Source organism: Macrobrachium rosenbergii, chromosome 1 (assembly GCF_040412425.1).
Source record: "Macrobrachium rosenbergii isolate ZJJX-2024 chromosome 1, ASM4041242v1, whole genome shotgun sequence".
Classification (NCBI taxonomy): Eukaryota; Metazoa; Arthropoda; class Malacostraca; order Decapoda; family Palaemonidae; genus Macrobrachium; species Macrobrachium rosenbergii.
The window spans coordinates 35,420,075-35,431,551 of NC_089741.1; the positions used below are offsets into that span (position 1 = coordinate 35,420,075).

Below are 11,477 nucleotides of genomic sequence, written 5' to 3' on the forward strand. Positions count from 1 at the left end.
CATTTTTAACTTGTTTTTATTCCGTAATCGATCCATTTCTCATTCCACTTTCTTCATTCTCTTGCAAAATGACTTTTCATTTCCTCCTCGTCTCATTTTTCCCTTAGCCGGTAAGTCCCATTCTCTCTCTCTCTCCCTCTCTCTCTCTCTCTCTCTCCGATAACCCATCTTTAATATTCCTCAATCTTCCGTTTCCTCTGACATACGATCGCAATTCTCATTTCCTTCACAAGTGCTTCTTATTCGCTTCCTATCTCTCTCTCTCTCTCTCTTTTCTGCCAGTCTGTAAGATGCGTCTTCATCCCTCTCACTCTCGTTTTATTCTCGTCATAACTCTCTCTCTCTCCCTTTTACGCCATGCTGTAAGATGCGTTCTCGTCTCTCTTTCTCTCTCTCTTTCGTTCTCGTCATAAACCCCCCCCCTTTCTCTCTCATGTCTTATTCTCATCATACCTCTCTCTCTCTCTCTCTCTTTTATTCTCATGTCTTATTCTCATCATACCTCTCTCTCTCTCTCTACGTTCTATTTCCCCCACATCATTTTTTTTCGGTGACTTTCAGTGAGGTTTATTCTGGGTACTTGGACCTTGTACTCTTGACAACAACTTTATCGGGGGTCCGAAACCCCCTTCTTCTAGCCCGGGATGAGAGGGATTTTATAATCCTTCAAAGTCTCACCCCCCGCCCCCCAACAACCCCACCATTTCTTTTTATTAATTCATCTCGAACCCGTCATTGAATTCTGCCGACATGAAAGGGCGGACGGATAGAGATGTCTTCCTTTTTATATTTTCACGTTTTTTCTTGAATTATTTCATTAATAATCCGTTTTAGTATTTTATCAAGTCGGCCTGGTTACAAAGAGAGAGAAGAGAGAGAGAGAGAGAGAGAGAGAGAGAGAGAGAGAGAGAGAGAGAGATTTCATTAATATTCTTAGCATTTTATCAAGTCGTCTTGGTTAGAGAGAGAGAGAGAGAGAGAGAGAGAGAGAGAGAGAGAGAGAGAGAGATTTCATTAATATTTCTTAGCATTTTATCAAGTCGTCTTGGTTACAGAGAGAGAGAGAGAGAGAGAGAGAGAGAGAGAGAGAGAGAGAGAGAGAGAGAATGTATATTTCATTAGTATTCTATCTATTATTTCATTAATTGCCCTGGTTACAAAGTTTAACGCTACCAAGAATGATCTATGGATATTTATCCGCGATTAGAGAGAGAGAGAGAGAGAGAGAGAGAGAGAGAGAGAGAGAGAGAGAGTTTATCACTTTTAAATCCACCCATTTTTTATGATGTTATCCTGACTACGAAGTCAAATTTGGCTCGCATGGACGAATGGATTAATGGCATTGAGTATTACAAGCCCTCGGGCACCGGGGTTGAAAAACCCCATTCGCCGTTGTAATGAGTCACGAAATGAGTCATGAAATGAGTCACGAAATGAGTCATGAAACGACAGTGGCCTTCAATCAAAGCAAAATGGAAATGCAAACGAAAAAGCTGGCAAGACTGATAGCAACGTCTAAACATCAAGAAAGCTGAGACACATTGTGCGATGGATTGATTGATGGTTACTAAAAATGGCGTTGCAATGCCTAGGTTATTGGCGTCGTAAGGATATTCAATAGAAAACTTTAAAAAAATAGTTTAAGAGGACTTAATATAAGAAATAACTGTATATGTATACACACACACACACACACACACACACACACACACACACACACACACACACACATATATATATATATATATATATATATATATATATATATATATATATATATATATATATATGTGTGTGTGAAATCAAAATCAAGCGTATATAATTAAAGTAAGGAGGAGACGATTTCTTCGGCGCAGTCGAGTTTTCTGTACAGCGTATAATGCTGTATGAAACTCTCGACGTGCTGCAGTACGAAACTCTCAACCACGAGTCACGACCGAGCAACGCTCAGTTGCTCCTCAGATGCGGTCGAGTGAAGACGTGTCCTCAGATCCATGGCTAACCTTGACCTCAAATAAAATAAAACCTACTGAGGAGGCTAGAGGGCTGCAATTTGGTATGTTCGATGACAGGAGGGTGGATGATCAACATACCGATTTGCAGCCCTCTAGCCTCAGTGGTTTTGAAGATCTGAGGGCGGACAGAAGAAGTGCGGACGGACAGACAAAGCCGGCACAATAGTTTTCTTTGACAGAAAACTAAAAAGGAAGGAGGCTGGCGGGAATTCAAGTTTTCCTCGGACTGATTTTAGGCTCAGGTTAAAACTTTGGAAGAGTCCGCCCGATCGCCAGTAGTTCAGCCGTTATCCTGTGAACACGACCCGAATTTAATAGCGGCGCTGCGAGAATTCCTAATTTTCCACCCTTTCCTTTCCGTCCGAAATAAAATACACTCGGTTTTTGGAGTCTTTCAGTTCGTCAGAGAGGAGATTTTTAAAATTTTTTTACAGCTATGACAAGCAATTCTGTCCAGGGCATCCTGGGTAAACACGTGTTTAAATGTTTATTCTCTGTCATTTCAAAATAAAAATCGTTACTCCGGTGTGGCCCCAGAAATAAAATACACCGAATTTTTGAAGACTTTTTAGCTCCTTCAGGAGAAGCGGTTTTTAACTTTTTAAAAATCTATGACAAGTATTTGGATAAGCACATTTACTTGTCTATTTTTAGTCATTTCAATACAAAAAATCATTTTGTATTTACTTCCATGTAACCCCCGAAACAAAATCTTTTAGTTCATCCGGTATATTTATTTTATATTTTTTAAACTAGGACAAGCATTTATTCAAGGATCCCTGGGTAAGCATGTTTACGAGTTTCAAGCGCTGCTTTATTTTTCAGTCATTTCAATATGAAACAAGTACAAAATGCGCCGAAGTTTCTTCGGCGCAACCGAGTTTTCTGTACAGCCGTTACAGCTTACAATCAAGGCCACCGAATATAGATCTATCTTTCGGTGGTCTCGGTGTAACGCTGTATGAGCCGCGGTCTATGAAACTTTAACCACTTCCCGGTGGTGGCCTATCCTATACCGTTGCCAGAAGCACGATTATGGCTAACTTTAACCTTAAATAAAATAAAAACCTACTGAGGCTAGAAGCCTGCAACTTGGTATGTTTGATGATTGGAGAGTGGATGATCAACATACCAACTTGCAGCCCTCTAGCCTCAGTAGTTTTTAAGATCTGAGGGCGGACAGAAAAAAATGCGGACAGAATAAAGTGCGGACGGACAGACAAAGCCGCCACAATAGTTTTCTTTAACAGAAAAGTAAAATCGTTTTGTATTTAATCCCATGTAGCCTCATTGATGTTAAAACCTAGGCAATCATGACATATTTTCTATGGGGTTATTTTTTTTTTTTCTAACCTAAGACAAGCTTTTATTCAAAGCTTTCTGGGTAAGCACGTTTCAGTGTTTATTTTCGATCATTTAAATATTATTAATATTATTATTATTATTATTATTATTATTACTCAGAAGACGAACCCTATTCATATGGAACAAGCCCACCACAGGGGCCACTGACTTGAAATTCAAGAAGCTTCCAAAGAATATGATGGTGTTCATTGGGAAGTCAGAGAAGGTAAATGGAAATACAGAAAGAGGAGCTCTCACTTACTGAAAAGAAAATATAAATCAATAAAATACGAAACAGATAAAAATGTATTAAAATGCAAGGAGAATAACATTAGAGTGGCAATGCATTGCATCTTTGCTTGAACTTCTTTAGTTCCAATTGCTCGAAGGGCTAGGTAGCTTTCTGCGCGTTAAAAACAAAAGAGGGTCATGGCGTATTTTTCATGTGGTTAATGGTTGTGGACTTCAGTTTCAGGAATCGTCACTGAGTTGTTATAAAACGCTACAGACCCAAAACATGTTTCAAATATAATTTCTCTCTCTGAGCTTAAAATGTCTACTTTTCAAATCCCCATTATTTTGCAAGACCAAAGAGTTAGGGAACGGAAAAAAATAATTTTGCTTAAAAAAAAAATAAATAAACAACATATGAACCAGATCTCTGTTGCCCACGCGTGCTTCAAATTATATAGAAGCTTTTTATCCAATATACACGTAATACGAAGTTATACGAAGTTATAATAATCATTCTTTCAATACTGACGCCTAGTACAGGGACATTATTTAGCAATCTTGAATCAATTCAGATTCACGCATATGTTTCCCATACCGAAAATCTTAGTATAGGTATCATTCAATTACGTTCAGTTTTGTTAGGATCTATCATGAATTTCGAGATTCTTAAAAAGATCGGATATTGAAAAGCGTCACCTTCAACCCGTAGATTAAATGATCAAGAATGCTCTTCAAACCATGATAGAAACGCCCTTTTTGCCACTCCTTCTCGAGTGTGGAAGCGTTATTATAAATCCTCAGTAAATGACAAAGTTATATATGTATTTTATATATATGTATATATATATATATATGTATGTATGTATGTATATCAAAGGGCTAACTCTGGTTTTGAGAGAGAGAGAGAGAGAGAGAGAGAGAGAGAGAGAGAGAGAGAGAGAGAGAGAGAGAGAGAGAGAGAGAGAGAGAGAGAGGTTTCATTAGTTCACCACTTTCTCTTCCGCCTAATGTGTTTATATATATATATATATATATATATATATATATATATATATATATATATATATATATATATATATATATTTATATATATAGTATATATATACATATATGTATATACATATATACAATATATACAATATATACATATATATACATATATATAAGCACACATACATATATGTCTATACGTAATAAAAAAAAAAATTCATAGCGCCACATACTCGAGCAGAAACGTTTCACACAGAGGCATAACTTCCACAACAACAGGCAATGGAATAAAGCTACCAAAACGGTACGCGTCGAAGATGCATCATTTGATACAAAAGAAAGACCAAACCTATCAAGTAATCAGGAAAAAAAAAAAAAAGGAGTGACGAGAGAAAGACAAGATCCATACCAATGCCCACCAAAGAGGAAGTGCAGTGCCCACCACAGAGGAGGTGCAGTACCCACCTAAGAGGAAATGCAGAGCAGAAAATAAGAAAACTGCTCCTTAAAAGTATACGGGGCAGAGGGGAGGAAGGGTCATCCAGCGCAATGGCAAATACGCATGCAATTTCGACCCAGGTCCCCCCCTCCCCCCAAAACCCCCCCTCTGCCCCTTCCCTCCCCTCCGACCGGGAAAAGCAAAGCATGACTGCACCTACTCCCGTTAAAATTTCGCTTTCTAAAAACGCCCAGGCACGCAATGGCCTGCTTCCTTTTTATGAAGCAGCACACAACTCTGCCTGGTTGCTGTGAGCCAATTGACACGCAAAACAGGTAACCGCATTTACATTCCCTTTCCTTCGCTTAAGCCATCGCAAGGAGCCTTATGCTTCTGAGTACGTTTCCTTCAAGGCATCGGATGCTTTTCAGATCTTTCTTTTATGGAATCAGGTGCTTCTGATTACTTTTCCCTCCGGGCATCAGATGCTTTTCATATTTTTCTTTCAGGGTATCAAATGCTTTTCATAACTTTCTTTCAGGGCATCAAATGCTTCTGATCACATTTCCTTCATGGCATCAGATGCTTTTGATTCCATTTCCTTCAAGGTATCAAAGGCTTCTGATTACATTTCCTTCAAGGCATCGAAGGCTTCAGATTACATTTCCTTCAAGGCATCAAAGGCTTTTGATTCCATTTCCTTCATGTTGCCAAAGGTTTCTGATAACATTTCCTTCATGACATCAAAGGCTTCTGATTACATTTCCTTCAAGGCATCAAAGGTTTTTGATTCCATTTCCTTTATGGCATCAAAGGCTTCTGATAACAATTCCTTCAAGGCACCAAAGGCTTCTGATTACATTTCCTTCAAGGCATCAAAGGTTTTTGATTCCATTTCCTTCATGGCGTCAAAGGTTTCTGATAACAATTTCTTCAAGGCATCAAAGGCTTTGATTCCATTTCCTTCAAGGCGTCAAAGGCTTTTGATTCCATTTCCTTCAAGGCACCAAAGGCTTCTGATAACAATTCCTTCAAGGCATCAAAAGCTTCTGATTACATTACCTTCATGGCGTCAAAGGCTTCTGATAACATTTCTTTCATGGCATCAAGGTTTCTGATAACAATCCCTTCAAGGCATCAAAGGCTTCTGATAACAATTCCTTCAAGGCATCAAAGGCTTCTGATACCAATTCCTTTAAGGCATCAAGGCTTTGATAACAATTCCTTCAAAGCATCAAAAGCTTCTGATTACATTTCCTTCATGGCGTCAAAGGCTTCTGATAACATTTCCTTCATGGCATCAAAGGTTTCTGATAACAATTCCTTCAAGGCAACAAAGGCTTCTGATAACAATTCCTTCAAGGCATCAAAAGCTTCTGATTACATTTCCTTCATGGCGTCAAAGGCTTCTGATAACATTTCCTTCATGGCATCAAAGGTTTTTGATAACAATTCCTTCAAGGCATCAAAAGCTGCTGATTACATTTCCTTCAAGGCGTCAAAGGCTTCTGATAACATTTCCTTCATGGCACCAAAGGTTTCTGATAACAATTCCTTCAAGGCATCAAAGGCTTCTGATAACAATTCCTTCAAGGCATTAAAAGCTTCTGATTGCATTTCCTTCATGGCATCAAAGGCTTCTGATAACAATTTCTTCAAGGCATCAAAGGCTTCTGATAACAATTTCTTCAAGGCATCAAAGGCTTCAGATTACATTTCCTTCAAAGCATCAAAGGCTTCTGATAACAATTCCTTCAAGGCATCAAAGGCTTCTGATAACAATTCCTTCAGGGCATCAAAGGCTTCTGATAACAATTCCTTCAAGGCATCAAAGGCTTCTAATAACAATTCCTTCAAGGCATCAAAAGCTTCTGATTACATTTCCTTCATGGCGTCAAAGGCTTCTGATAACATTTTCTTCATAGCATCAAAGGTTTCTGATAACAATTCCTTCAAGGCATCAAAGGCTTCTGATAACAATTCCTTCAAGGCATCAAAGGTTTCTGATAACAATTCCTTCAAGGCATCAAAAGCTTCTGATTACATTTCCTTCATGGCGTCAAAGGCTTCTGATAACAATTTCTTCAAGGCATCAAAGGCTTCAGATTACATTTCCTTCAAGGCATCAAAGGCTTCTGATTCCATTTCCTTCAAGGCATCAAATGCTTCTGATTATCTTTCCCGCGAGGAACAATGACTTCTTTATATTCCAGCCAAGGAACCAAGTCTTCTGATTAACTTTTCTTCAAGGAACCAATGTTCTTGAATAATCAATCAAGGTCGAAGTAAACTCCTATCGTGCCGGCCATGTCGTTTTTACCGTCACGCAAAGCACATCATGCTTCTGAAATTCTCATACACAAAATTATTGCACGTTTCTCTAAAATTATCACATGACCTATATGCAGTTAATAACGAAGGCTAACCCTGGCTTCGCTCAGGAAGAGAGAGAGGGAAAGTAAGTCTAGTTAGTTCACCACTTTCTCTTCCGCCCTAATCGAACTCATTACGTGTCGCCGATGACCTTGGAAGCTCTGCCGCCTATACATAAACGGATCAATTGATCAATTACATTTCTTCAAGACATCTGCAGCCAGAAGGATGAAGCGTTCATTCCTAATATCTCCCATACGCAGAAGTTTCCCCATTCAAAGTTGTCGGGGAAATCACCCTAAATAACAGAAACTTCCAATGCTCGGTGACTCATTTTTAATTTCCCATTTTGGTCCCAAGATATTTCGTGCTGGTGATGATATCCAGTTAGGAAAAAAAAAGAAAAAGAATATTGCGTGAAATGTCAGCTGACTGAAATGAGTACAAATTCTATGCAATAAATCTAGCCTAAAAGTAAAAGAAGAAAATTATTATTATTATTATTACTATTATTATTATTATTCAAAATATATATTAATCCATTTAGTTTTGTTTATGGTCAAACTATACTATTTTTATAAAAATTTAAAGTAGTTTACCATCATAAAGAATTATGAATATCGTTCAAACAACTAAACCATAAGAAAAAAGAGGTGCGGTAATTCCTCCATGTTAACTACGGAAAGAGGTACGATAATTCCGTGTTTACTATGAAAAAGAGGTACGATAATTCCGTGTTTACTAAAAAAGTTGCGAAAATTCCGTGTTCACTGCAAAAGAAGTATGATAATTCCCCGTTTACGACGAAAATTTGTGTGATAAATCCATGTTTACTACGAAAACAGGTACGACCATTCCGTGCTTACTACAAAATTTACGATAATTCCGTGTTCACTACGAAAAGGGTATGATAATTCCGTGTTTAATACGAAAAGAGGCACGATAATTCCGTGTTTACTACGAAAAGGGTACGATGATTCCGTGTTTACTGCGAAAAGGGTACGATAATTCCATGTTTACTACAAAAAGTGTACGATAATTCCATGTTTACTATGAAAAGGGTACGATAATTCCATGTTTACTATGAAAAGGATACGATAATTCCATGTCTACTACAAAAGGGTACGATAATTCCATGTTTACTACAAAAGGGTACGATAATTCCGTGCTTACTATGAAAAGGGTACGATAATTCCATGTTTACTATGAAAAGGATACGATAATTCCATGTTTACTATGAAAAGGGTTTTGATAGTTCCGTGTTTCCTGAAATGGGTACGATAAGTCCGTGTTTACTACGAAAAGATGTGCTATAATTCCTTGTTTACTACGAAAAGTACGATGATTCCGTGTTTACTACGAAAAGGGTACGATAATTCCGTGTTTACTACGAAAAGGGTACGATAATTCCTTGTTTACTACGAAAAGGGTATGATGATTCCGTTTTTACTACGATAAGAGGTGCGATATTTCCTTGTTTACTACGAAAAGTACGATAATTCCGTGTCTACTACGAAAAGAGATACGATGATTCCGTATCTACTACGAAAAGGGGTACGATAGTTCCGTGTTTGCTATGAGAAGAGGTGTGATAATTCCGTGTCTACCACAGCAAGGGTACGATAATTCCGTGTCTACCACAACAAGGGTACGATAATTCCTTGTCTACTCCGAAAAGAGGTACGATAATTCCGTGTCTACTACGAAAAGAGGTACGATAATGCCGTGTCTACTACGAAAAGAGGTACGATAATGCCGTGTCTACTACGAAAAGAGGTACGATAATGCCGTGTCTACTACGATCTGGACTCTTATTTGCTCTCCACGAAAATGACCAAAAAAAAAAAAAACTATAATGCGATTCCAGTTGTGCATCATTCCCCCGCCCCCCTCTTCTCTCTCTCCCCCAACCCTCCAAGAGACATCGTCGCCCCGCCGTTTCGGTAATCCATTCCTATTCCTGCTTACCACCACCGCCGACGACCAATCCAATCCAGCAAGCAGAGGCCGCAACGCTCCGCCGAGTTATTGATTCTTCATTAAAGGGGCGGCAGGAGGCCCGAACTAATAGGAGCCAAACACTAGAGCCCGTTTGCTTCGCGCCTTATCCCATCCATCTTAATGAAGCAATCAGGCTTCGCGCCAATCATCCCCACGCCCGACCTACGGCCTTTGGCGGCAACCTCGTCAGCTGATCGTCCTCGGCAACCTCGTCAGCTGATCGTCCTCGGCAACCTCGTCAGCTGATCGTCCTTGGCAACCTCGTCTGCTGATCGTCAGCTGATTGTCCTCGGCAAACTCGTCAGCTGAATGTCCTTGGTGACCTCGTCTGCTGATCGTCAGCTGGTCTTCCATGGCAACCTCATCAGCTGATTGTCCTTGGCAACCTCGTCAGATGATCGTCCTTGGCAACCTCGTCAGATGAATGTCCTCGGTGACCTCGTCTGCTGATCGTCAGCTGATGTTCCAAGGCAACCTCATCAGCTGATCGCCAGCGGATTGTCCTCGGCAACCTCGTCAGCTGATCGTCCTTGGCAACCTCGTCTGCTGATGGCCAGCATATCGTACTTGGCAATCTCGTCAGTTGATCGTCCTTGGCAACCTCGTCTGCTGATCGCCAGCGGATCGTACTTGGCAATCTCGTCAGCTGGTCGTCCTTGGCAACCTCATCTGCTGATGGCCAGCGGATCATACTTTGGCAATCTCGTCAGCTGATTGTCTTTTGGCAATCTCGTCTGCTGATCGTCAGCGGATCGTACTTTGGAAAGCTCGTCTGCTTTTAATTCTTCCTCTTCTTCTTCATCTTCTTTTCATTCTTCTTGTTCCTCTTTAATTTACAAGGAAATTAGTGAACTAACAGAAGACCAATTTAGTTCAATATCACTTTTTTTTTTCCTCTCTCATTCACTTCACCCTCAACTGTCGGTCAAAAACTAGGATCGAAATGCAGTGATCAAGTCAACACAAGCGTATTTGATTGAGAGAGAGAGAGAGAGAGAGAGAGAGAGAGAGAGAGAGAGAGAGAGAGAGAGAGAGAGAGAGAGAGAGAGAACATATTTTTAAAAAATAAGAGGTCTTTCAAGGGACAAGAATGAATAATGGTCTGCACGTTAGCAGGCCATTCTTTGGCCAGCCCCCTCTCTCTCTCTCTTTCTCTGTCTCAGTGAAATTGTAAGAAAAAAAAAAAAAAATACACGATTACAGAATTTGAACAAAAGCGAAAGGTCGTGAATTTCGCTTCAAAAACATTTCTTAATAATAAATAAATAAAAACTTTGGAGGATCTAACCTTGAAGGTATTATCAATATAATAAAAAAAAAAACATTTTCCTGCGTATGTGTTGATATATCTAAAGCAGACTTGAAGGTGAAAAAAAAAAAAATCTATAAATTACGACCATGCCTTCCCAAAGTTACGTCACCTTATGTCCCGTACTCTATGCCAGGCAAACTGGATAAAACAAAAGTAGTGAACAAAATGATGAGAGCAAACACTACCTCATTCACAAGAGCTTCGTGTTGGGCGGTGTGACTGGGCGTCATCAAGCAATCCCCTTCCCACCCACCCCCCACACACAAACACACACACACAAAGAAACATGACCAAATTGGAGATAATACTATTTGGAAGAACTTCACTCTGTACAGTGACTGACTGAATTATGGCTGCTAAAACTGGCGTCCCATCCAGGTTACCTAAATGGTGTTTGGAATCTTCTGAACACGATCGCTCCTCAAGTTTTAATAAAACTACCTGGTATTTTTTCCATTACCTTTGGTACATACTAAAAAGCGGCAAGAATGCCTCAGGGTACTTCAGATTTCAACAAGGGGCAAAATTAAAATTTCAAGGGAGTTTCTATTTGAGAAAAATGTTGCAGTATCTACCATTTTTCTGTTTTGTATTTTGTAGATACTGCAGTCTTCCTTGCCTTACTACTGACTTTTCAGACACTGCAAATGGGACCCCTAAATAAAGCACTGAAGAATCATTCTGAAACTGCAGTAACTTGAGTACTGGTGTTTCACGAGCCCAATAGGTGCCATATCTCAGTTTGGAAAACTTTGCAGATAAGCAGTTT

The 11,477-nt window shown here is 39.5% G+C and overlaps 1 protein-coding gene and 1 pseudogene across 1 annotated transcript; one reads left to right on the top strand and one right to left on the bottom strand.

Annotated features, from left to right (window-relative positions):
• Window positions 1–11,477, bottom strand: part of LOC136849140 (protein turtle-like) — a 553,559-nt pseudogene that overhangs the window by 326,363 nt on the left and 215,719 nt on the right.
• Window positions 6,089–7,219, top strand: LOC136840172 (uncharacterized). Its single transcript, XM_067106647.1, has one exon. The coding sequence runs from the start codon at window positions 6,089–6,091 to the stop codon at window positions 7,217–7,219; it is 1,131 nt and encodes a 376-aa protein (XP_066962748.1).